General features: G+C 39.4%; 1 protein-coding gene across 3 annotated transcripts in view; it reads right to left on the reverse strand.

Annotated features, from left to right (window-relative positions):
• The window catches only part of arhgef10la (Rho guanine nucleotide exchange factor (GEF) 10-like a), a 175,486-nt gene that overhangs the window by 140,637 nt on the left and 7,149 nt on the right, over positions 1 to 27,700 (reverse strand). The window contains exons 2-7 of one of the 3 annotated variants that reach the window (XM_036151338.1): positions 21,245 to 21,520; positions 18,135 to 18,162; positions 7,273 to 7,418; positions 3,095 to 3,169; positions 2,867 to 2,994; positions 1,585 to 1,680 (exon numbers count right to left, since the gene is read on the reverse strand). In XM_036151338.1, coding sequence (XP_036007231.1) covers positions 1,585 to 1,680; positions 2,867 to 2,994; positions 3,095 to 3,169; positions 7,273 to 7,418; positions 18,135 to 18,162; positions 21,245 to 21,518 — 747 coding nt within the window. In that variant the 5' untranslated portion in view covers positions 21,519 to 21,520. Of the gene's footprint in view, positions 1 to 1,584; positions 1,681 to 2,866; positions 2,995 to 3,094; positions 3,173 to 7,272; positions 7,419 to 18,134; positions 18,163 to 21,244; positions 21,521 to 27,700 lie in introns of all 3 variants that reach the window. The other 2 variants (XM_036151337.1, XM_036151339.1) reach the window with 2 other exon arrangements.

Here is a 27,700-nt window from a genome sequence, read left to right on the forward strand (position 1 = left end):
GTGGCCGCGCTGAAACGTCATTTCCAATAGGAAGCGCCAGTCCTTAGGCCGTCTACGTCTGTAATGTTATATAAGGTGGACCACGGAAGAGTGTCAGGAAACTGTATAAAGGGTGTGGTGAGGCAGTGGATGTTTTAACGTGCATGTTTTGCGTGATTAGGAGTTGTTGACTTGAGAAGAGGCTGAAAGTTAACCAGTCTTTGGTGAGATCTTGTAGAACGCAGCAGTGAGCTGCGGTGAAAACATGTCTCTTAGACTTTGGTCCAGGAAACTCAGCACTTGACAGGAACTCGATGAAGGAAGTTACCAAGAAGATCAGGAAGCTAAGTGTTATCAGGAGTTTACAGTCAAACGGGGGGAGATGAATGTAACCATCACTGATGTATTTATAGAACCTGCATGGCTGAACATTAGAATCTCGACTTGTTTTCAAACGCTATAGAGGAAGGTCAGGCAAGGAAAGGAAAGTGGAAATCTCCTTAGACTGAAGCACTTGTCAAATAAATCTTTTAATGAATAGAACCTTAAGAGTTAAACATTTTACTTAGAATATTATTTATCTATATGTATCATTTGCTCAGGTCCCTTTAGTTTATGTGTGGTAGAACATAAATTACTCACTCGTCACGTAGGAAAGCAGATTTAACTGCTTTCCTACGTGCAACTGAAGAATGAAACACTATTTGTGGATTGTTGAATATTTTTGCAATCCAGAAAGTTTACCAGACCTTGGTTAAAATTTAGATTAGGACTGACAAATATTTGCTGTAGGTTTTTGACACTGTCGTGGTACAGCAACAGCGTGGTAGAGTCAGCATTTCAGACTGTAAAACTGCCACTTTCTGCCTGTTTTGCTTGAAGGATTTATCAAAGAAGTTAGGAGAATCCATAAACTGATATATATATATAGACCTATATATTATAAAAAAATATATTTTGCCTATTACCTAATATTAGTCCAACTTTACAGCGGTTACATATAATACGTTCAAAACATTTAAATAATAACATTAACTAAAATCATTATTTACCATGATCAAAAACAGCTGGGGAATTACATTAGAAACTTTCACAGCCATAATGTGAGACTGTTTAAAAATGTATGTCTTATAAAAGGCCAATTATCCTGGTTACCTGATATGACCTTGTATTTTTAAGTATTCAGAGATCCCCGCATTAATTTGTTAAAGTTCCTAAAGAAATACCAATTTTGTAGGTTCAAATTCCTAAGTTAAAGGATGGTGAATCAATTAGATTTTTCTACCGTTCAGTTATGATGTGGGTTTAGCACACGTTAAATAATGTTGCAAAAATATGCTTACTGTTCAATTTGTATGATCTAGATCTTTAATTCATTTTCTACCTTATCTACATGGTAAACTGATCAGTCTATTGTCAAAACCTACAGCCAACTTAGGTTGACAGCTGTCAAAAAGTTTGATAAAAGGTGTCTATATCTCTCTCCCACATTGACTGTGGAAAAATCTTGAAAATTCTTCAGTTTGGTGCCAATTTTCGAACTCTCAAAAACCCGGTATGCATTTCTGAGGCCCACTGTGTTCGCCTGCTGCTGGGGGGTTATACCTTGACGTCATAGTTGTGCTTTCCAGACAGCCTCATGGCCAGTTCACGTTTGGTCCTAGCGCACCGCTCCCTCAGCCGATGCACTTCAGGTGAGAGCTACAGGGGGATCGGATGGGGACGGGTGGAGCACAGGTGCGTGGAGTGTTAAGCCACGAAAGCCAAAGGAAAAGAGAAAAGCAGGAGAAAGGAAACAGAGAAGGGGAAATGGATGCAAAGTGATCAAGGGGAACGAAAAGCTGAGAAACACTGGGAATTAATCACAAGCGCACAGAGTGAAAGCTCGGAGCACTGCATTGGTCAAAGGCATTGTGTCTAATGGCCGCCGATTTATACAGGGTTCAGAGTGGCTGCAAGCAGCTTGAAGCAGATATTAAGTAAGCAAACTTTACTGCAGCTCTCCCAGGTTCCTTTCACAAGAACTTAGGCTTCGCCGGGTGAAGAATTAATTGGGTGAAACTAATTAAAAACAATGTGTTTCTGATGAAGGCTGCTGGCCTCTAATAGTTGAGCTTTTTTCATTAATAGTAAAATCCAGCACACCGGAATTCTTCCTTTTGTTCAGCGGTCTGAGACAAACCTGCCAACAGAACGGTGGGGGGGGGGGGGGAGGGGTTCACACCACATCTCAGTGTAATTACAAAGGAGCTAATTTTCCCGTCCCACTTCAAGAAGTTTTTTTTTGTTACCTCTGGTTTCCGTTGTTGTTGTTTTTTTCCCCAAAATTATTAGTTGTACTCTGGATTCTCTGGGATTACAGCAGAGTGTTATCCGTGCAGAAACACCTTCGATGTTCAAATCGGCATTAAGGCGGGAACAAATCTATACGCTAACGGTGACTCAACTACAGATTTTCCATATGCCTGAAATGATGGGAGCCACATTAAAGGCTTGTGGAGCATAAGGAAAACGCAGCGCAGTGTGAGCGTGCGCACAGTGCCATCATGTGGAGGCGGCGCACTCCGGAGCACCGCAGTGATTACCAGCAACCTTGGCAGAAAAAGAGGCAAGAAAATCTGTGGCTTTTCAAACAGAAATGTCTCATGTTTACTTTCATCTCACAATGCTCGCATAAAACTTGACAGCCTTTTTATGCATTTTTCATGTCCTTTACCGCTTCCTTCCACTTCTATACATTAATAAAGAGTACTGCACAAGAGAGGCAGGAGATGAAATATTCTCCTTGATATTGTTTTAAGCGCTGGAAACCAACCCAAACAACCTGGGCTGTCTAGATACCATTAAAAATACACAGATATCAGGAATGATTTGACACGTGGAGTACCTTGCTCCTCGCCGGCAGTTTGGCGTCGTTGTCAGACTGCTCGTCGTAGCTCTCAAACTCACTGGAGCTCCACCCGTTGTTTGCCTCTAAAGGACCGCTGTCTCTCTGGACATCTTCATAGATCATGTCTGCAGAACACACAGACGCCCAGCGGGTCAGGGGGCTGCGGGGTCGGAGGTCATGAGAAAGCAAACATTCGGAGCAAAACACGATTCTGCAGCCGCCGACCTTCATCGGGAGAGAGCGGTTCCTCGCTGGGAACATCATCATAGATCACCTCTGAAGAAGCCTCTGGTGCTCCTGCTTCTGTGTCAGCCACGCAGATATAAAAAAAAAAAAAAAAGAGAAAGAAGTGACATCAAAGTGCACAAACACGTGCTGTTGGATTTTTTTTTTTCTTTAATCTCCCCTCAGTGGCTTTCTAGTACTTTCTGTTGATAGATCAAAATGTTATTGTTCTCAAGAGAGAGAGAGAGAGAGAGAGAGAGAGAGAGAGAGAGATAGAGAGAGAGAGAGAGAGAGAGTTATTCACATGCAGTTTTTTTTCTCCTAATCTGAATCTTTTGAGGCAAACAGAATAAAAAATACTCGCTGTTGTTAGAAATGCACTCAGACCTATGAATACACTCACCAGCGCCTTTATTAGAACCATTGATTCAAGGCAGGTGCTGTTTAAACCCATTTCTGACCCTACCATCTTTATGTTGCAGCTGCAATTAGTCTAATCTGACTCCGACTCCAAGCAATCTGTGTTTGCCCAGTTTTGGTGAATCTATGCCAAATGTAGACTCAGTTTACTGGTCCCAACTTCTCAACCTGGTTCACAAGAGCCAGGTTCTGTGACTTTTATTTTTTATTGATTTATTTGCCTGCTGCTTCTTGGTTTTCACGGAACTGAATTCACTTCAGTTTGTTTCTACAGTGCCGATTCACACCAAACGGCACTCAGTTTTAATCGCCAGGTTGCTTCATACAATAAGAAAATTGACATCGGTTCAACTTTGTTCTCGATTGAGACATTAAGTACAATACATAAACTACTTTCTTGTAAATATTAATCTATATATTTTCAACACAAGAGAAAGACATGAATTTATTTATATAAGAAAAAAAATACAGAAGGAAATTAATTATATAGACTAATTGTAATTCTATTATATGCATTTCGTTTCAGTTATGTTATAACACAGTGCAGTCAACTTCAGTTTATATTGTTCACTGGTTCAAAGTTTTATAAGGAAGTCCAACCAATTGTGTTGAGTCTTTGACTTTGATGCTATACCTCCTGCAGAGCAGGGATGTGGAAAAAGTACAAAGGAACAACGTTACTTGTTACGCACTGAAAGATGGTATGGAGACAAATCTAGCTCGAGCTACTACTGCCATCCTGTCATCTCAAAACAGTGAGCCTGTTTTCCTCTCAACTTGTACATGAACAAAGCATTCATGTTGGATGTTTTTTGTATTTCCTTTTTTTTTTTGGACCCTTTTCTGTGAGGCAAAGAGATAGTTATGCCTGAAAATCCTGGTAGATCAGCAGTTTCTGAAATATTCAAGTGCAAACTATCAAGCGCCTACGACAATGCCACATTCAAAATCACCTTTCTTCTCTGGTGAGGATCCTCAGTAATCCAGGTCATGATCAATCAAAAAAAAAGGTTTAAAAACCAAACAACTGGACTTCTATTCTGAAGCTGAAGGCAAGGCAAGGCAAATTTATTTGTATAGCACATTTCAGTACAGAGACAATGCAAAGTGCTTTACATGATTAAAATGCAGGAGGAAAAAAAATAGAATAAAAGCCAGTAGGAATAAAATGTAGAAACAAAATAGAACATGGGAAAAATTGAAACAAAAAGCAAACATTAAAAACAGTTTTACTACAGAGTTGAACTAATGATGTTTCAGTAGAACAGTTTAACTAGAACAGTCGAAGGCAATCCTAAACAAATGTGTTTTTAATCTTGATTTAAAGGAACTCAGGCTTTCCGCATTTTTACAGTTCTCTGGAAGTTTGTTCCAGATGAGTGGAGCATAGGAACTAAATGCTGCTTCTCCATGTTTGGTTCTGGTTCTAGGTATGCAGAATAGGCTGGAGCCAGAAGATCTTAGTGGTCTGGAGGGTTGATACACTGATAACAAGTCTGTGATGTATTTAGGTGCTAAGCCATTTAGGGATTTATAGACTAACAGAAGTATTTTAAAGTCTATTCTCTGAGATACAGGGAGCCAGTGGAAGAACTTCAGAACTGGGGTGATTTGCTCTACTTTCTTAGTCTTACTGAAGACGTTTCACTTCAATATGTTTGGAGTAGTGTGGAGCTCCAAGCTTTATAGACCTCGTTAAAGCAAGTCCATTAAGCTTGGAACTCCTCACTACTCTAGACATTTTGAATTGAGAAAGCTTCATGGATGAGAACCGAAATGTTCAGCTTCAGAATAGAAGTCCAGTTGTTTTGTTTTTTGAAACCTTTTTTTTTTTTTTGGACCCTTCTTCTCCATTCAGATGTTGTGTACTTCAGCAAGTTGTCTTCACCTTGTATGGAGGCCTAAACGTGTTGAGTTGTTGCCCATGTGATTGGCTGATTTGCTACCTGCTTACAAGCAGTTGAACGGGTGTACCTAATGAAGCGGCCGGTGGCTTTATTTATAGGTTCATGTCCTCAGGGAGATCCGGCACATCTCTTGTGGATGTTGCCCTAACGGCTTTGTCCGCGTGACGTAACACGATTGTATCTGGCTTGTTTGAGCTATTGACCCATTCCGTCTCCATGCCTGGCAGGATTTGTCATTAACTGCTTTGAGAGTGTTTCAGCCTAATTTACCTCAGTGAGCTTTATTGATTTGGTTTTAAACCCTGATTTGTCTACACACTCTTGTAAGCTCGAACAGCAACAATCACCGTTTTTAATTAATCTTACAGGAGACGTGCTTTCCTGTTGTGGATTACTCAGACTAAAAATGACCTTGACGAAACCATTCGAGAGCAAAATGAAAAAAAAAGTTAAAATTATTATTCTTTTAACTAAAACGGAAGAGGATATGTTGTATTTTTTTTATACATGCATATTATCCGCTCACTTCCTACCTAGTTGTGCAGTCAGAAAGCTGTCGGCATATAGAGGAAAATAACTGGATTTGGGGTATCAGGCCCTGAAATTAAACTGGTCCTCCGGGGAACGTCGCTTGTTCCTTCCGACGTTGTGAACAAGAGGTTCTTTGCTGTGTTTGCATAGTTTATTCAGCTTTAGAAAGCGGCACAGCGACGCTGGGTCGAACTCGCTGCAGGCAACCAAAGGGACACTCCATCATAATGAATATAACTAATTGTTGTAAATGGAAAAGGGAGCAGCGTTTTCGAATCAACGTCAGACCATCACAATCGCATGTGTCATGACCACATTCAAGGACTGAAGGCAAATGATTGCTTCTTCAAACAGGAATTACTTCATTATTCATAATGAAGCACATAAAGTATATTTGATCAATGTGAAAAACTCTGACAGCACGTAGAACTAATTTGCACAAGCTGGCAGGTTATTATTATGCAAAATACATTCTGGAGTCTGATGTTTAAAGACGAAAATTACAAGGCAGGAAGTAGAGAAACATTAATACAAGAGTAAGATTTCTCATTAGATTTTAGCCTTTGTAAAGGTAGTTTGCCTCTACCTCTTTTTTTTATTCATAAATTTAGACATCAGGAAAGAAAAGTTTTAAATAATTTGGAATTTTCAGCTACTTAGAATGAGGAGTCCTGCGTGTGAAAATCATCAAAAGAGGAAGACATTAAAAAATGTTGTGCGGCATTGCTGCTTTGCATCTCTCATTTCTAAGCCACTTTCAAATAACAGCAGCCCTGCTGACTGAGTCAAAATCCAAAAGCAATTTTCCCCCTGGAAATGGATCTCTATTGATCCCCATCCGGAATTAATTGGATTCATGTCATGTCTGCGCAGAAATCAAATCACAGCCCAACACAGGTGTGTTCCAGTCACCGTTTATTGTGTTGATGTGTATTTCAGTACACGCGTGTACCTGATGTTTGCGTCTTTTCACTGCAGAAATCAATATGTCGTACAATGACCATAGATGTATAATACGGTGATGTTGCCACCTTTGATCAAAGTCGAGCCATGCGATGTGTATTACTAACAAACACTGGTTCACAATTTTCACTGCCAGTGTCAATACGGTGTGGCCACAGTATTGTTTACGCGTCTCTGGAGGTCCGATTGGTTTTCTATCAGATCTGTCCACAGCGCAAACACTACAATATAAGGGTGGAATGAGCCTGAATACCAGAGCCAGCTTACAGTAGGTTTAATCTTTCTGGCCTCATATTGATCCCTTTAACTGCAATATAAGGTACATCAGTTCACTGTCAGCATAATTTTGTTTTGTACCTTCAGAGATGTCCCCCGGGTCGGAGCTTTCCTGAACGGTTATTTGGCTGCGATCTCCCGAATCAGACAGCGGCACCACTGGAAGCTCCTCTCCCACACAGCGAGCTGGCGCTCTGGGTTCGGCTGCTGCTGCTGGTGCTGAGGCCCTGGAAGGTACCCAAACATTAGCACAGTTAAACCAACACCAAGCGCGACGTGCCTCATTACAAGTTAATTTCACAGAGAGGAAGGGGAGGCTAAGTGCCTGTTGATGGGGGTCGAATAGTTGTCCGCAATCCAAGCGTGCAAAAGCATACTCCCTAAAGTCTGACAGAGCACATATTCCTACTTTCAAATTATAAAGATTTATTTAAGGGGATTTATCTTTCCTCTCTGGAAAATGGACCATCTTTTTAATCCATTGTAGGAAACTGTCCATTTCAAAACAGTCTTTTTTTCCCCTTTTAGCAATATAGAAGGAAATAAAATAACCTTTTTTTTTTTTTTTTATCTGACCAGAAGAACATCTGGTCAAAAATACAAATACAGTGAAGCAGCCCTCTTTGGCACCTGTTCATAAAGTGCTGTTTTAATCTACACAATTCAAGAGATCTATTAACACTGAACATTATTGAATATGTTATCCCATAGTTATCTAGAAGTTTGTCTTAATAAAGCTATGAAAACAGATCAAGGGTAAAAGTTTCTTTTAAGAAAAATTGTGTTTTCATCTTTTTCCCTCAAATTTATCATGTCATTTCATGTCAGTCATTGACGAGAGACGGGGTACACCCCATACAGTCACCAGTCCATCACAGGGTAACGCAAAGACATGTATGTATAGAGACCAATTAACCAAACAGTCATGTTTATGAACCCGGAGAGAAGGCACGCATGCACAGGGAGAACATGCTAACTCCATGCAGAAAGACCGCATGTTTTGCGGAGAAGCAGGTTACCATTGAAAAAAGAAAGAAAGTAAAATCCCTGAAAATCATGGGGTAAACATATGACGACGACCAAAAAAAAAAACACTGAAATACTGAAATACTATCCGGATAGCCCAAGAAATATTTTGTAAATAGTCTCACAGAAAGCGTACACCTAAATGTACCTTTTCCATGTGTGCTGTCAAATCATTATCTGTCATGCAAGCAGTTTGCTTTTTCACTGCCGTTATTTTGAATGAAACAGACTGCATAACATCACAGGGGAAAATCTTGTTGACACAGCAATCACTGTGCCTGTGTTTGCGGTGCCAGTGAGTTTTCATCCTCCCCCACATGACTGATAATATGACAACATCCAGCATATAGGAGAGACCCATCTAAACTAATTAAAATCTGCCCCTCTTCGCAACATCAGAACATCACTTGCGGAGCCTGCAGCAGGCGCACAGCAGGATTTGAAAACAAAGACAAAGGCTTGCGAGGTAAACATGTACTTGAAGTATGATAATTTGGAACAGTTAGCAGAAAACTTTGCAGACTTTTTTAATTTCGGGAAAGACGAGCAAAACACAAACTGATCAAAAAAAAAAAAATTCTTTGCTCAAAAATTAATTAGGCTGCACGGTGGCACAGTTAGTAGCTCTGTTGCCTTTCAACAAGGTTCCAGTCCCGGCCTGGGTTCTTTCTGCTTGGAGTTGGCATGTTCTCCCTGTGCAGGCATGGGTTCCCTCCGAGTACTCCAGCTTCTTCACACAGTCCAAAACACATGGCCATTAGTTTAATTGGTCTCTTCAAATTGCCCTTAGGTGTGAGTGTGTTTGTGGATGGTTGTGTGTTCCTGTGTTGCTTTGTGATGGACTGACGACTTGTCCAGTGTTTACCCCGCCTCTTGCCCCAATGACTGCTGGAGAAAGGCACCGGCACCCCCCCCCCCCCCCTCACACAGATAAGCGGGTATAGATAATGGATGGATGTTTTGTTTGTAAGTTTTTGTCACATGACATAAAAATTTAAACATATTTCACAAACGGTAAATGGACTGAACCTATATAGCACCTTCCCAGTCAACGCGCTGTACACTAGAGCCACGTTCACCCAATCACTCTCACTAACGCGCACACATTCATACACCAATACACAGCTTGCTAGGCAACTTGGGGTTAAGTGCCTTGCTCAGGTGCAAATCAATATGTGACAAGGGGAAGCTGTAATCGAACCCAAAACCTTCCGATAGCAAGACGACTACTCAACCCATAGATCCACAGTCACCCCATATGTAAAAAAGCTCTGCAATAACTCAATAGGCCACTGCATTTTTTTAAGTTTCTCTGAATTAACATTTATTAAATATTTCTCAGTAAAACACTGACGAAAAAGTTTCCAAAATTAAATATAGAAAAAAAGTTGTGGGACATTTGTACAGAATGTCGTCATCTGCGGAAATTCACCAAAGATCCTTTGGTGCTGTTTTCAGAACTCAACGACAAGAACAATGTGTTAATAATCATTTCTAAACATTAAAATAGTAATGTTTTAACTTAAAATGCTGGCACAGTTTTTCAGCAGACCTTGCCAGGTATGCTGGAACATTGAAAAACATTATGTGGGTATAAAACATGAAGAACAGGAAATGCCATGTTTTGGAAGTATGCGTGTCGCTTCTGAAGGGTTACTGTGCATGTGTACTGGGATCCAGTGCGCCTGATGTCAGGATGGGGTAGGTTACTGTACCTTTGCCATGAATTTATCTTCTTCATTTTCTCTTCTATATGCAAGGATATGCTGGTCTGGGATTGAAACCCCTATGCTTTGTAAGAAGCCCCCAAGGTCAGATAATTATTAGCCAAATGAATCAGAAAGTGGGGTAAGCTGCCGGTTTCAAGCTGCTGGAAGCTCGAGTAAGAGAATCTTTATCAGTGCAGACAGTACATTAAATAAAGTATTTCTGGATATTGGATCATTGCTGCAACATTTGATTTGCAGCAGTGACTGTTTTTTTTCCCCATGCCCAAAGATTTGGGGGATTCCTGACATATACCGGTTTAAACAGGAAGATGATTTTGTAGCATTATTTTTGTATGCCAGCTTATCTTTCTATGCGGTTGACACAATAGGGAGGTGTCCAATAGTGAGACAGGGGTATCTGGTAAGATTTCAGGAATTAGTAGCTGGGATTTTCAATCAATGCTTTCATGTGTCTTAGCATGCTCTCATCCAGTCTTTTGAATTATAACGTTCAGAACTAATCAGTACTTCATTAAGTAGAAACATGAGTGTTTGTGTTTGGATTCAACAAAGACTGAAATGGAACCGCAGTCCTTTATGTAGAAATTCTGATTTCTGCACCTTTGCTCTGGGGGTCCTATCGGGCACCTGGGGTTCTGGTTCCCCTTGCGTCTGCCTCGGTGCTCTGGGGGGGCGAGTCTTTGGCTCCTCACAACCACTGTTGAGCATTTTTCTCATGGATAAACCTTACATACATAAGTGCACTCTCACAAACACCTACAGGTGCTTAGATTCAGGTACTTAGATTCACTTCTATACAGAAAACCCTGATTATTATCTTCAGCTTTCACTTTACACATTTTGTATTAAATCGTACTGTATATTCTTCAGTGATGGTATCGAAGGTGTTGGTTGTTTGTACCTGTAACACTTTATCGGCTGGTTCTGCTGTTCTTTTCACCTCTTTGCAGGTGAAGAAGCAGACTCGGAGGATGTTGTAATGCTGTCTCCCTTTTCTCTCCTCTTTCCTTTTCACCTTTTCTCCATTTTAGGCATTTTATCTCATCTGTTTCTCTCTTTTTCGTTTTCCTCTTGTACCTTCCTGTTTCAGTGTCCATTCAACATGAAATAGTCCCAGCATAAAATCTAACAAAGCTTATTGCATATATAAATCAAGGGTTAGGGTTAGAAAAAAAAAATTCTGATATGTGAAACATGGCATCCCCAATGTTTCATGGAGCTGTACAACATGACATCTTTGTGAAATAAAGCCGTTCTGACTGAGTGTTTACCATCTCCTCACATCTAGAAGTAGATGTAATGCACTGCCAGGGAATCCTATGAGAGACGGCGATGGCAGTCATTTAGTGTTGCCGTGGTGTCAAGCTTGCAAAGAGAGCTCGGTCTTACTCGGATGCAGGAAAATTCATCTCAATCTAAACGATAAGACTTGTCTCTGCCCTCGTAAAAAAAAAAAAAAAAAAAGAACCATTTGCCAGTGCATGTCTGATGACAAACTAATCCCCTGTCGTTAAAATTGCCTTGCATGGAAAAGAGAACAATGCTGATAGGCAGCTCCCATGGCTGACTGCACACATTCACATCAGCTTTGAGCGATTTTAGCAGCACGGCCATCGATCCAGGTGTACATTTGCACACGCCTTCTAAACTTATTTGAGCCTGCAACGTGTTGTTAGACATGTGGCCCTAGTTTGTGAGGTTGGGTGGTAGGGTGCAGTTTTCTTTTTAAACACAAATACCACAGCCTAGGGAAGAGCACAGCCTTTCCCTTAGGCAAGTACACTGGGGCTTTACCTGTTTTAGCGCCCTCTCCTGGCAATAGCTGTTCTTTCAAAATGCACAAGCATTGTGCTGACCGTATTGGAGCTCTGTTTGTCCTTAGGTCATAAATCTGCTCCATAAACATCTGCCACCCCTTCCCATTGAACCGTTGCCCCGAAGCTCACAGCTCTACAGCTAAACATCCTCTATAGATGACAAATTCCATTCATTTTTGCTGCACCTTATATTTGTTAAAAAAAAAAAAAAAGATGTGTTTTTTTAAGAAGCTTTTGCTGTTTCGCTTATTTGTTCTGCTTTAAACCGCTGCCAACTAAGACAGCAACAACAGAGGTCATTAAACAAAGCAGCTATGAAAGAGAAAAGCTTTCTGCGAGCAACTAAAGATGGGTCTCTTAACAACAGCAAAAACACTTAAGCTTACATAAAACAGTACATTTGTCTGCTCTCCAAGGTCAAGATCATGAAAGAGGGATGCAGTGGTGTCGCATCTTCATTGTTTCTTTTGTTTTCATCTTTTCATGCCGAAAACCATCTGTCGGAGTCAGAAAAGGTATCAGACTTTGACACGTACACAAATCTCACAATAGGATAAAGCTTTCTTCTGCTGAATAGGTAACAGGCTAAGATGGTACCGTTGCAAATTTAAAAGAAAATCCCATATTTTTGAAGCGACAAAAGATGTTTTGCGGGTATTACTCTAAAACTGCTGACAGATCTGGGAAGCGTGCTTACAGACCTAAATCCTAGATTGCGGAAAGTGCTATTGATAGCTCTCCTTTTAAAAGGCCACTCTATTGAAAAACCAAAGTGGAAATGTGCGCTCAGCAGAAATCTCCCTGTGTGACAAATTACCCAGACCTCATGGTGGCTTTACTAGATGCACACACTTGAACACACACATATGCGGTCATTCAGACATCTGTATATGCACTCAGCGAAAAATATCCACATGCAGAGAGACAGACAGGTTAACACCTGGGCACAAACGCGGATCGCTCCTTTCATCACAGGAAAGGCCAGACACCCAAACCTTTAAGTCAGCTATGAGTAGAGGTTTCTGAGCACACTTCCTGTAGGCACAGACAGGGGAGGATAGTCAAAAGTATCCAAGTTAGGGTTGCTCCCTGTTTTCATCAAATAATCTAAAAACTGAAGATGGATCATTTTAATAATATTTAGGCCATGAGATGCCTTTCTTTTTTTCTTCTTGCAAATTACATACAGTGTAAAGGGAGAGTGCACATGGCTGGATTTTGTATTTCACGACATGCAATTTTGTTTGACGTGGGCCAAAATGATTCAGATTGCTTGAGGCGATCAAAAAAGAAAAAAAAAAGAAGCTCCTTAAGTTCAAGATAAAAGATCCTTTGGTATGAGCACATCAGTCAGTCAGCTCCTAGGCTGCTGTTCTTTAGGTGACTTTGACTGCTGGTCTCCCCACAGAGGCAGGAAGGTAAAAAGGTCGCTTCCCTTTTAGGAATCAATAAACTATCACATGATCATTTACTGCGCCTTTAGGCATGGAAGCTAACAGCCTTCTTCAATTGTTTTTTTTTTTTTTTTTTTTTAAACCAAGGTGATGTCAAACGGTGTCATATGTGAGGTCGTTTCGGTGTAGTTATACAATGTTTTTGCCAGAAGAAGTTAGCAAAGTTGCATTCTTCGGTGAAAACTTTAGTATATTTAACAAAAATTAACAATAATTAATTAAATGCATAACCTTCAAAAAAGTATTTGGAGAAGGACTGAACAAGATAGGACTTAGTCCAAAACAGAACTGGTGCTTGAAACAATGTGTTAAAATTTAATTGAATTATATTAGTAAATCTTAACATCGAGTGCTACTAAAAATGTGCAGAGATAAAGTTGAATTTTTAGGAACACATTATTCTGTAACTGTAAAACTTTCCATGTATGGACGATGCCTACCACAAATATTCAACTTTTTTCACAATTTTTGTATTTTTTGTTTATTGCTTTTGTTTTTTGGTAGAAAAATAGCTGTATATAATTTTGAAGAAGAGGGAAGCTAAACATGGCTTTCTAAATATTTGCATTTGTACTCAACTCCCTTTACTCCAATACCTGTAATTATAATTATAATTTCATTGTTTGACGTTCATCCGGTCTGAATTTGAACATATTTGTAAACCAGAATGGGTAAAAAATATTAATCTGTAAATATTAGATCAGGTCAGAAGAATTTTAGAATCCTTTCAGTTGTCATTTGTTTACAGCCACCAAGTCTTTGTACACCACAGGAAGGAACAGATAGACAAATACAAAATACATACAATAATTATAAATAGAAGTATAAAGTGGCCAACATTCAAAAGTCTTACTGCAGATGTGCAAAGCTGTTGGAGACATACTCCAAAAGACTTGAGGCTGTGACTGCAGCAAACAGTAGTTATGCAAAGTCCTGACTCAACGAGGCTTAACACTTTCATGCTACACTATCCAGATTTGTAAATGTAAAAAGACTTTGAAAAACAAGCACTACTTTTCCTTCCATTTCACAGTTGTGCACTGCTTTGTGTTGGTCTACCGCATAAATCCTAATGAAAGGTCTTGATGTTTTTGCTTGTAACATGACAAAAAGTGAAGAAGAGGCATGCATGAGTATCTGTGAATGTGTGTGTGTGCTTCAATGATAAGTAGGAACAAGACTTGTATTTTAAAAGAAACATATCAGACACTGAATATGGAGGCAACAGTAAATTCATCCTTTTACAAATTTTGTGACATAACAGTAAATCCAACACATTTTAACAGTGTTAAAATAATGGAATACTTTTGTTGTTGTGTAATGCAGACATCTTTTTTTTCTGCTTTAAATGTTACAAATAAGTATTTTGGCAGATTTTGTGTGTGCGATTGTGTTGGTTACCTTGGCAAGAATGGATTTCACATCATTAATAAATCATTAGCTTAGGAGTATTTATATATATCTTGCCTAAATCATAAGAAAATCTGCTCTCAGAACAACAGATTACTGCATTTACTTTTTGTTTCGTGGCTCTGAATTTTGACACATGTGCCTCTTAATGGTACTGCAGGTGTTTTCAGCTAAAAGGGCTGATTAGACCTTTCCCCGGTTTGGAGGCAGCCAGAAATGTGCTTTGAAATACACGACAAAACACACCTCCAAGCGGTGCTCATAGGAGGCCGATGGAGCTGTCACTCATGCTGTCAAAAATGCGGCTATGAAAGGATTTCTAATCAGCCAAAGAAACTGTTTTGAACTTGTGAGTTTTGCACTTTGTGTGGGCTTTTAAGCGATCTTCAATGACCTAAATATGATAAAGACTGTTGGAATTTCATTCATACAACTCAAAGCACTGACAAGTTGAACTTTAAAAAGGAAACCGTTCCTCCAAGACAGAATGTCCCAGTTTATAACCTGCCTGCACATCACTGTCAAGGCTTCAGTATGCGGCGGCATTAAAATGAACCCATTTCAGAGAGTTAAACGCACAAATGCAGTAATTGACATAAAAGCACAAATGCGTTTAATCTTGTTTCAAACAGAGTTTATGCCATTTTCCCGTGAGACGAAAATTCTCTTTTATTTGTCTTATACAAACTGTAAAAATGTTGGCTATTTAACAGAAAAAGTCCATAAAACTCCTGATATGAAAGGCCTTTAGATGATGTACAAATAAAACAAGGACTGCAGAACCAGCACAGATATTGGGCCCACGAGCAGACTAATTGGGCGTATCAGTCACACATAAAATAAAGATACACAAAATACTGCAAAGATGTCCATCGCCCATTTCTTGCCTTAAAATGCCAAATTGTTCCCTTGTAGCCAATCAGAAGGAGCAAACAAGTCAAGAGATGCACCAATCAAGGTTTTCTTGACTAATGCCAAATTCCAACTTTGACCTTTTTATTTTTTTATTTCAAGGACTACAGCACATAAAATAGGAAAATACATTTCAGGTGACCGTAGTTTGAACCAAACAGAAAATGAAAAAATGTTTATCCCCACTTATGCAAAGCCCTAACCATGTGATTTTTATTCAACTCCCAAAACAGCACACCAAAGCAAAGCTTCCCCCCTTACAAATGTATCCTTTCTTTGCACTTAATTGTTTTGGATCAAACAATGTTCTACATCAGACAAAAATCTGCTGCATACATGCTGCTGTTTTTAAATTATGATTTAATTTGAGGGGGAAAAAAAACTACCCAACCCAACTCGGTATGAAAATATAATCCTACCATTGCTAAATTATGAATTAACTGCGATCGACTACATGTTTTGACTCATTTAACCAGCCACACCCGGAACCTGTCTGACACCATTAATGAGGCTACAACAACTCAAAAGGGAACACATCATGCCTCGACCAGAGCAAAATAAAAAACAGATGACAAAAAGTCCTCAACATTAATTAGACTGGAAAGGGTTGCAAATCCATTTTTATAAGGCCTCTGTAACACCAGGGACCCACAATCAGAGCTGTTATCCAGGAATAGTGGAGAAACTTGCTGGCAGTGGCTGGAATACAAAAATTACTTCTAGAAAGCATGAACTCAGCTGTTAACCAGAAAATCCTAAAAGAGAATGTTAAACCAAGAGTTTTTGACTTTATATTCAAAGATATTTGTTTTACATAGCTGGATAATGATCCGAAGCACAATAAATCCACTTAAATATTATTTAATGATTTAAAAATAATAATAAAATTATAATATCTGGTTTCATAGCCAGATGTAAGTTTAGATTGAGACCAAACCAAGTGAAAACATGCTCAAAACCTGCCAATGTGGCCAAATTAAGACAACACAGCAAAGAAGAGTGAGCCAAAGTTCCTCCATAGCCATGAAAAAGACTCATTACCAGTTATCACAAACGCCTGATTGCGGTCATTGCTGCCAAAGGTGGGACAAGAAGTTATTAGGTTTAGGGGGTGATTACTTTTTCTACATCGGGGTTGTATACCTTTTCTCTTAATGAATGAAATCATCATTGTGAAACTGCATTTTGTATTCCCAATGTTCATCTTTGTATGACTTCCCTATTATTGTGACGATCTGAAACATTTACGTGTGACAAAAACAAAAGAAATATTTAAGGTGGCAAATACTTTTTTCACAGCACAATACATCCTATCAGCTGATGTGTCTATAGGTTAAAAATGATTGAACTAATTAAAAGGACAAAAAATCGGATTCTTTAGTGCTTGACCTGCTGGTCACCAGTTTGAGTCAACCAAATGGAAAATGTGATAATTTAAAATCTCCAGCTGATTGTCTGCTGCATCTCTAAACAATTTGCTTACGACAGGCTCTGCCCAATAGTTTCAAGTGACAAAAGGCAAATGTTCATACACTTATCCATGAACATCTTTTTCCCAAGGGTGTTAAACTACCAGCTTACACCTTTGTTCACTAGTGAATTTTTATTAAATAAGAAAATGTGGGGAAATGACAAATTTAACTGCTAGTCTCCCTGTAAACCTCTGATTAACGACCCTGTATGTAGAGCTCCTAATGATTTTCATTCACGTGTCCGTCCTTGATCTTACTGCCGCCGCCTCATTGTCAACCCACATTGGCTCTGCTGCACGCTCTGTGGTTTTTCTGTGCTACTGAGATGGGCTTTGACTGGAATAGTTTAAATGGACGGCTGCTTGTGCTCGCAGGATGCGGCTCAGACTTTTGTGGTTAGCGGGTCATCGGTGCCATCAGCAATAAATGCAACACCTGCAAAAAAAATAAGGTTACTCGCAGACGTGCATTAAATGTTAAGCCTGTTCTTTGCTGTGCCGAGATGTGTTTCTGCTCTCTTTTTCTTCTACAAACACCGAAGAAAAAATAAAATGTGTGACTCTAGCTGTTTTGGAAACTAGCCACCAAGATGGTCAAAAGTTCTCTGACAATTCATGACGGGCACTGCTGGGTCTGATTCTTTGCTTTTTTAACTCTGGGCGAGCCTTAATGTTTAAATTATGTCTGTTCTGTTTTGTTGTTCTGTATCACTGCGGGAGTGCGTCTGCAGTTGACGAGCTCGACCAATTAAAACTGTGTTCTGTGGCCAATGACATAAAACACAGTTGAACTGGCTGACTTCTCTGCCTCATGAACATTAATACAGCTGATCTTTAATGCGGCGCACACAGTCTCATGAATCGCACAATCTTGTGATTTTCCCCCCCAAGAACTCCGTTACACATCACTTTGTCCGTGACATGCCATCTGGCTGCTAAATACGATAACGTGACATCGCAGCGCCTCCCACCCACCGTGGGGGGGGTTTCGATGAAGAGCAGGCATGACATTATCTCTGGAATACTGACATCGTTGCGTTGTGTCATGGTATTAAGTTAAGTTTTTTTGCACCACCCTTTAGTCATTTTCTCCATGATGCAATTGGAGTCAATGGCAGCTTACCCATTTGGTGACTCAGCAGCTGGAACATCTGTCAAAGAGAGAAAAACAACAACCATGAGACAAACTAAATGAATCTAGGGCTCGCTTTTTTCTGTTCCAAAACATTTGATTTGATGCTAATAGTTCTCTCTTTTTATGTATTTATTTTCTTTTTCTCTTTTTGTGTGTGTGTGTGTGTGTGTGGGGGGGGGGGGGTTGTTCAACTCAAATGTTGCAGCTTCAAACACATGATTGCTCTTGAACACCTTGTAATGAGAGAAGAAAAATTACAGCTGGTCTTCGACCTTTTCCGGGCCTGGGCTTGTTTGGCAGCATGCGCATTAGAACCTGACATTATCTGGCCGTTCAGTCCTCCTGCTGCGAATGTTGAACAAAAACCGTTTTGCTCAACAGACGCTCTCATCGATTCCTGTTGTATCCAGTCACGTAAACTCGTGTCATCTTATGAGGTAGTGATCTGAATCCCAGCCGCCCTCATCCCTAACTTGTTTATAACAGGCCTCCGCAACACATTATCATCGACGCCCAGAACTCCCCCGCACATCTCAGCGGCCCACTTAACGGATTACCACACGTAGATGTGGTAGAAAAGCATTTTAATTAAGCCCTAATCGCTTCACTTTGTCCAACAGACCCTCTCCAAGACCTAAATCTCCTGCTTTATCTGGCCGTGTAATTAGCAGCACCTGTTTGGCACCATTCTCCACGTGGTAAATATATCATACTTATACATAACTTCATCCAATTAGGGGGGGAAGTTAGCTCTTCTCTCTCTCCCCCAACGCGGTCTGCCTCAGGCAACAATCAAATCCAATTAAGTGGAAATTAAAAGCACTACTACAGAAAACTGATCATATTACATAAAAAAGTATTGAGATTACCAAACACAGGCTCCTCTCTTGATGGAATAGGTGGTCATTTATACAGTTCAGAAATGGTTTGTAGAAGTTGAAAGGATGGACATGCGTGTTTTGGCTCATTAAAGCAACTCTCTCTTGTCTCAGGATGATTTAGACTGCTGAAAACAGGGCAATGTTTAATTAACTGTGTAACTGCTGAAGTGGTGGAAAATTACAGGGTTTTTCCACCTTTATGCATAATTAAGTAGCATTTTTCTCCCTCACATTTATTTTTAATCCTCCTTTGCAGCAGAGAAAGGTGGAGGTCATATTTGATAACTTGAAGCCCTTCAAAAGACTGATTTTTTAATATGAACTGTCTTAATTTATCTTCCACTCAACGTTTCTTTACAGCTCTATTTGGTAGTCATTTTTCAATGTTTTTTCCATACCATTTATCATTTCCAGTCTCAATTCAAAGGTATCTAATTTGAAACTTTGATTTCAGAACATATCAAATAATCGTGTTGTTTGATATTTTGGATTCTGAATCAGGTTATACACGAATAAATAATGCTGTGACTTGGTGTATTAAAACACTAGCAATGCTGATCTTTCAGGGGAAGTGTAGTACAGGCACATACCAATATATTCTTACGGTCTAAATCTTAGATTGGGAACCAGTCAGGTTTTCTGTGGTTTTGTGTTGCATCAGTACAGAGGTCACAAAGAAATACCTCAAGCTTTTGTTGGATGACAACTCTAGAGCAACCACTGAATAACATCACATGCTCAGTGTGAGCGTGTTTTTTATTTATTTATTTATTTATTTATTTTATAAATTTCTTGTAAATTTGTCAAGGGCAAACATAGCTTAATAAATGAATTAATACATTGCATGCTCAAATATGTGGAAATGGAAAAATACCATTATTAATTGGATTTTCTTTACATGCTGAAATAGCATAAATAAGTATTATGGCCTATTTTCACAGTACAGGTCAGTTTTCAACTTATGACCCACAAAACATGCATAAGTGTATGGTTAGCACTTAAAGGACCAATACAAAGGACATAACAGGCAAACAACTAGCTCACTGTTATATTATCTAGACATATTTTGACAACAGCTTTCACATGAACAACAATGATGGTATAAATCAATAGTAATCTTGTTTTAATTTATAGAGATTCCTCTGGATCTTCTAAAGACTCCACACTTGGTGCTTAATGACTCCCAGTAGGGTCCCTAAGCCAATTATGGATACCACCTCTGTTGTGTAAAGCTCATCCACATGCACATGTAAATACATAAATTACTTTAATGTACTGATGGCTGTTTGTGTAGTTAGAATATGAACTCTTGGATTTAAAAAAATTTGGCAGACCTGAATCTTTAATGGAGATTGAAGTTGTTGACCGTTACATCACTAATTAACTGACAATAGCTTCTCTTTTCTGAAATAGGCTGTACAAAAAAGTCACTTGTTCAATACATTTCTATTTTAATTCTTTGGTGTTTTCAACCTCTATTTATATTACATTTAACGTATGTCCACCGTCTTAAAAGCTACAGAAACATAACATGAGGTGCTTTTTTTCCAGTGTGCCCAGATGACATGAAGATGTGCGTTATTATGTCTTCTGTCATAACGCAATCATTATTTGCTCTCGGCATTGTTCTTGCTAGGCTTGCTTTGGTTTAGTGTAGCTAAATCTGGTTAAATCAGAGTAAAACTGTAAAATGGGACTGGGTGAAAAGGAGTGAGAATGGGGCAGACAGATCGATCTTGAACAACGTGCCAAGGAAAAACTTTACTTAATGGACCAAAAACCTAAATGTGAGACATATCTGTAAATTGCTAATTATGTTTCTTTACAAAGACAGTACACCTTTTTTTCTGAAATTGAAAAAGTCTGAATGTTGCTCACATATAGCTTTGCAGTGCAGATTCAGCATTTGCTTAAAGCCTTCTCTATGAACGTTGCAATGATATACTTACATGTTAATTATTTTTGCTTTGGTGACTTGAAGCGTATTGAGGGTTAATAAAGATTTGTCATACCATACGTGTGAGATAGCTTCGCATTAAGGTTAGCGTGCAGCATCAGCTGCATGCAGGGTCAACAACTACCTTAAGATGAACCGTGCTGAAAAAGACGTATAATCCACTGCTAGGGCACACCAAACGTTTAATCATCTCTAAAAGTGAGCGGTGAAGATTTATTCAGCTTCAGTTTAAATAGAACAGCCCTCCTAAAATGAGTTACCTGTGGTGGGAACTGAAGCCTCGGCGCTCTCTGGTCCAGCAGGAGGTGAAGATTTAATAAGCTGTGCGCTGTCTGCAGTTACAGCACCTGATGCCTCATCGCAGTCGCTTTTTGACACATGGACAGGTGTAATACATTCCGAGGTGATGTCTTTACTTTCTGCCTGAGCTTTTTCCTCATCGGTGCTGTCATCAAACGTAAACTCTTCCCCTTGCTCTTCATCATCCTCCTCTTCATTGTCCTTTGGTGGTTGGTGAGATATTGTGGCCGACATGCCTGCAGAAAGAGTTCATATCAAGTATTAAATTATGTGGGGTGGGGGGAACATGGTTAGCAAAGCATGCCTTTACCAACACATTAAAGCAGCATCACAAAATAACAAACCGAAATTGACAGAATTCAGTTGTGCTAAATGGAATTTATGAAAAATACTACTTTTAAATGCAATTTCTGCACAATTTATTTTTACACCACAGTGATTGAAAAGCTTGAATAGAGAGTCTCCTATAGAGCTGAGAAAATAAATAATGAAGATGACATATGCAATCTTTCTTCAGAGGCATTGACGTCTCCAACATCACTTCATCACAAATCAAAAGGAGAAAATGATTGCGTTCAAATTGTAACCTGCAACTGACAAGATGCACTTAATATGAATCAACAAGGAGACAGAGTGCATGTAGCTTTTACTCCCACTCGGGCTCCACTGGAGTTATTTTAGACAAAGTCAAAAAAAGGTAAATAGTCTGGAAGACCGGAATGTGCTCTTATCACTGTAAACATGCCAAAGCTGCTTAACTAAACAGCCACATCTAAAATACATTTGAGATAAAAAAAAAAAATCTCTGTTGTATTAAACAACACTGAACTGAAATGAGGAACTAACACTCGGTTTACCCTTTTAAAAAAAAAGGTTCTTCGGTTCATGCAGTACTGTTGTTTAAAAACCCCGTAGTGAAGAATGACTGAAAAGCGGTAAAGGTCCTTCACATTTCAGGTGCAGGCTGAACAATAAGACATGCATTGTAGTTCAAGAAGAGCATTGACATATGGAGGTTTGAGAAACTGTTGCTTAGTTACAAAGTGGAAAGGGGCAGAGTTGTAGATTAATTAAGATATGCCCAAAACCCAACACAAGTGCCTCAAAGTTTAGACCCCAATTACCTTGGAGGGATATCTTATCTCAATGGTGACAACATGCGCCTAAACGTCCCTGATTATTTGGAAATCCAGTTTAGCTAGACTGAAAATGTTTTAACAATAGGTCCTAGAAGCGTTCTTGTTTATTTTCCTTGATGTAAAATGCCATTTTTGGGCCTTTAAAACCAAGCAGTTAGGGGCATACAATTATTGGCTGTTCACAAAGCTGATATAAAAGTAAAATAAGTAATAAATAGATAAGATGGTCATCTTTGCGCCTAACTCTAGGGCCCACACCCACCTAATTCATATACGAATTTGGAAAAGTAACAAATATAGTACATATCAGGTTTACGTTTGCTAAGAGTCAAGCAACATGTTTCCCTGTGTAATGAAGATAAGATAAGATCGGGCTTTATTGATCTCACATTGGAGAAATTTACTTGTCACACATCGGCTTAGTAAACAAAAAGAAGGTGCCAAAAGGAGGAAAGGTGCATAAGGTATAAGGTATGTACAGTGTGTCCACATATGTACAGTGAATCAAAAAAAAATAAAAATAAAATAAAAAATAAATAAAAGTACAGGGGAAATAAAGCAGATATTTAGGATGACTAATGTACATTCAGGTGACTTATATACAAATGGAATGACATTTTACATTAGCTCATGCCTGTAGACAAGAGGCATAATATTACAAATAAAAGATACAGAAAAAAGAACTAATAGAATCAGACAGCACACCAGCAATTCACGAATATACTAAAATACCAAAAATTAATATGTGAAATGATGCAGCTGTGTGCAATGAGAACAGGAGGATTTCCTAAATAATACAGTGGTATGGTTTTCTACATGGAGCTAGTGAGTATGTATGTTGCATGATTACAGCGAACCGCCAGCAGTGTGATGGCAGATGGGAAGAATGAGTTCTTCAGCGTGGAGGTTCAGCATTTCACACTTCTGTACCTCAGGCTTGGGGGAGAAGTGTGAAGAATCCATGTTGAGGGTGGTGGGGGTCTTTAAAGGATGGACTCTGGGGTGATACATGCTCTGCAGAGAGGGCAGGGCGGCTGCTGAGCCAGTCCTGCGGATCTTTTCCGTCGTCTTCACCGCTCTCTGCAGGCAGTAAGGGGTTCACTGCAATTGTGATGCCGTACCACCCTGTGTTACAGCTGTGGAAGGTCCTGAGGATCTTCAGAGATACTGTATATCAGATTTCCTCAGGAAAAATAGATGCTGCTGAGCCTTCTCACCCGGTTGTACAGTGTTAAGTGTTCAGGTGAGATCGTTACTGATGTGGTCACCTAGATAACTGGAAAGGCTCACCTTCTCCACCTAGAGCTTCCGGATAAACGGTGGCTCGTGAGAAATCCCCTTTCTCATATCCACTACTATCTTTTTTGTTTTTCCGGTATCTAGGTAGTGGTTTCCCTCGCACAAGGACGGTAGACTGGCCACCTCCCTTCTGCAGGCCGCTTCAGATACATGATACGTCCCATCACTGCAGAGTCATCTTTGAATGTCAGGATGATGTTGTCCTAGACTGAAGTGAGTACTACTGCCAAGTAATCATTCAGGGAGGTAGGTGGGCTCCACTTAAATACAGGAAAGATGGACTTAAAGCAGTCGTTTAAGACAAGCAATTGTCTTATATGACAATTGCATGCCATTTAAACGTCTATGCGGCATTAGCAATTAATGAAAAATTCCATATGTAATAGCATGCATTTTATTCCAACAAGTAAGACGATAAAGTGCAAAATTGCCCAATTAATTTGTGTTGATAATCAAAAGTTGTTGGCTGCACGCGGACATGCATTCATTAACAGGCCAACACTAGCAAATGGTAACTTTGCGGTGAATCTATACAAACCTTCAGTTAGCATTGTCATTTGTGGTTTTAGGAAGTAGTTATGATGTTTCATATGTTTAAAATAAAAACAGGCAATTTCCACGATTCAGGTTTCCTGAAGGTGTTAAAGCAGTTTTTTTCGTCAAAATTGCACCAGTCTTTGGTGAGTCTTCTTTTCAGTTCATGCCAATTTGTCCACTCCTGAATGCTGCTTCTGCTTTCCATTTGGAGCAACATTATTGGACTTGGTCAGCACAAGCATGCATTTCCAAATATTGTAAAGCACTTGTGCACGTCACATTGCATTGAATAGTTTTTATGGGGGAGTGATGCCCCACACTGCTCAGTTTTTACAGGAAATATTAACAGTTGAGAAGGTATTAAATCAATGGTCAATCAGCTTGTCACAATAAACCACCACTTCCCAATGATTCTTCCACAAGTACCGAGAATAGCATGCTGTGGAGCCAGCTTTGAATATGGAATTGCTTTCTTACTTTTTTTCAGGAGAATAAGACTGGAGTGAGAATAAGCCACAATTTCTAAACAGTGGAATAGCTTGAAATCTGTCTTTTTTTAACCTACAAGCAGCTGTAGGCCTGCAAACTGAAACTAAACTGGTCCACGCCTCCATAATGGGGAGTCGTTAGGGTCGTTATTGGCCTGGCTTACAAAAGTGATGTTTTGATCACCCGGTGGCACTGACGTCCCATATCATGAAGACCTTTGAGAGGCTAGTCCTGGAGCAGCTAAGGGCCATGGTCAGGCCCTTCACTGATCCACTACAGTTCGCCTACCAGCCCCGCCTGGGAGTTGAGGACAGCATCATCTACCTGCTGAACAGAGTCTACACTCATCTGGATCCCTGATTCCTTTTCACAGAAACTTACTATATACTCAATACGGAATATTCTGTTCAAAATAAAATATTGTTTCTATGCATTATATAACAAAATGATATTTCCAACTTTCTTATCTCAGAAGACATTACGCCTCTAAAAAAAACACAAAAAGTTCAAACCTGTAAAGTCCTAGCAATTTCTTTTTCTCTTCGCCCATGTGCGTGCACGACACTGGTGTTATTTCAACTTGTCACCAGAGCGGGCAGACATCAGCAAAAATCCTGGAATGCACCTTTAATGTAAGAATTACTTTTTAAATTTTGATTTTTTTTAAGTCATAAAATAATTACATTCTATTACCTTTATTAATTATTTGTGTCATTTTGCTAACTGCCAAATCTATTAGACCCACGTTTCATAAGAACAAAAAAAAAAAAAAAAACACCAGTTTTGTCTGGAGAACAGATCCATCTGAAAATAGTACTGCAACATCTATGTGAGCATTTTTGTTTTCTCTACACATCTGTATCTAATTAGATTATTTGCAAATGCACATCTAATGTTAATTTCTGCACTCCTGACTGAAAAATGCATTCCTAAGGTTTATGGTCCTAATATGCAATATGAGAAAGTAGCACAAACTTAACATGGACCCACTGCCAGAAGGATCAACATGGAGATACTTAAATAACAAATAGGGCAGCTTTAGTGATTCTTTTTGGGGGAATCTTACAGTTTTTAACCTTTTCATATTTTTCATATTCTGTCTTTAGTTGCCTTGGCTCAGTCTAAACATGTCAATGCACGTCAAGCTATAAACTTAGACCCTGGGGGATAAGCAAAGACACAACACTGATCCAGATGCACAGGTTTTTAATCAGCAAAACCAGTTTGCCCTATCCCATTTGGTGGAAGGATCACATCCAATATTCAACTTTGATTCACTGCACCAAGCCATTTCAAAAGTAGCAATCTTCAAAACAATGTTTTGCCAACACACTTATTAACATATTTTTCCAAAGATCGAGAGTTTATATCAGGAAGCAACTGCTGTGTTGAAATGAACATGTTAGCCTCCCAGTCAAGAATATGTTTGACGAAAGAGGCATATTTTTAAAAACGAGCGCTAAATTCAGAAATCCCTCATTTGTGTTCAACTCCAGAAGGCCACTACAGTCTTTGCCCTTTACCTCCTCTGTGCCACAACCACAGTTACGTTGTCTGTCCCACTCACTGTTCAAAATAACAATGACCCTTTTGTGGTAGGAAAACTTCCTCTTCTGTTCTCAGAATTCATTGTTTTTGCATTTATCAGAGCAGCACTGACTATCAAACAGGTCATTTGGGCGGTGGTTGTGCTGCCTTTGTCACGGCTAACTCAGAAAATAACTTTCAGCTGGATAAGACACTCACTTCTGCAATTAATAACCAGCAATGTGAAGTTTAATTGAAAGCTACAGTCCCTATTCTTCCACAGAGCAAAACCACGCTAACTGAACAATCATTCTCGATTGTGCACTTGAGCGAGGCGGACTGAGCAAAACAAAAGAACAATCTCGCAAAACCTAAAAAGCTGGTGTCTTGAATTAAAAGTTCTACCAGCGTATAGAAATCTGCAACCTTGAAGCTTCGCTTCCGGTGAGTTAAAATGACAGGTTTCTTCAGTGGCTTTCTTTAAGCGTATCGGTATTTGGACAGCACATCAAAAAGATTGCTGCTTAGAAAAATAAAGAGTCCCAGGAGTGGAGTTGTGTGAAAGCTATTCTTATGGGGAAAATAAGATACATCACAGAATAGAGATGAAACTACTCCTACACACCCCTGTCCCTGACCTATATAGAGCAAAGAAAACTCCCTCAATGTGTTTTCAGTAATGAGTGGAGAAATATACCACTGGTACAGACAGGCATTGCTTACATTTACAAGGGTAATGTATTGCCCTCTAGGACATTCATTTGCATTGTAATTCAATACCGTCTTGTTTTATATGAGGTACTTCTTAGATTTGCATACAGTTACCTGGTGCTCCTCCACTTTATTTCCATCCGGTCTTTCATAACAATGTTGCGTCTGTTTCATATTTGCTAGGTGTTTTATGTTGCCTGAGTCCTTCTCAGCACCCTGTCATATAGAACTTCATTTTATGAAAAGTAGCTCTGTTATGAAATCTTTTTTTGATTATAAACTGTACAATATTGACTATATTCAAGCAGTAAGTTATGTTTGAAGCCCCGGAGGTTTTGCGGAGCTGCTGTACTCCTTTTTTGTAGTTCTTGCAACAATTTCACGGAGCGTGTTTGACCAATAGCAAACAAATCCAAGACGGACTGGTAAGAGCCAGTCGGGTATATTAATAGACAATAGCAGACAGCAGCAGCTGGTGATGACTGAAACAACAAAATCTCACAGAAAGTCACTGCAAGCAGAAACGCTTTTAGGTTTGTCTTTCAGAAAGTGGCACATAAACAGTCAACGACAGACCACCGACAACAAAATGTACCAGGAAGAAGCGATTCTGCCTCCGGCTCTACTTCCTTCTTCAGCATCCCTGCAGACTTCCTATCAAGAGATTCTGCTGTTACTTGGCCAATTTACAAACAGCAAACAGCTACTTGAGAA

Source organism: Fundulus heteroclitus, chromosome 20, assembly GCF_011125445.2.
Source record: "Fundulus heteroclitus isolate FHET01 chromosome 20, MU-UCD_Fhet_4.1, whole genome shotgun sequence".
Taxonomy (NCBI): Eukaryota; Metazoa; Chordata; class Actinopteri; order Cyprinodontiformes; family Fundulidae; genus Fundulus; species Fundulus heteroclitus.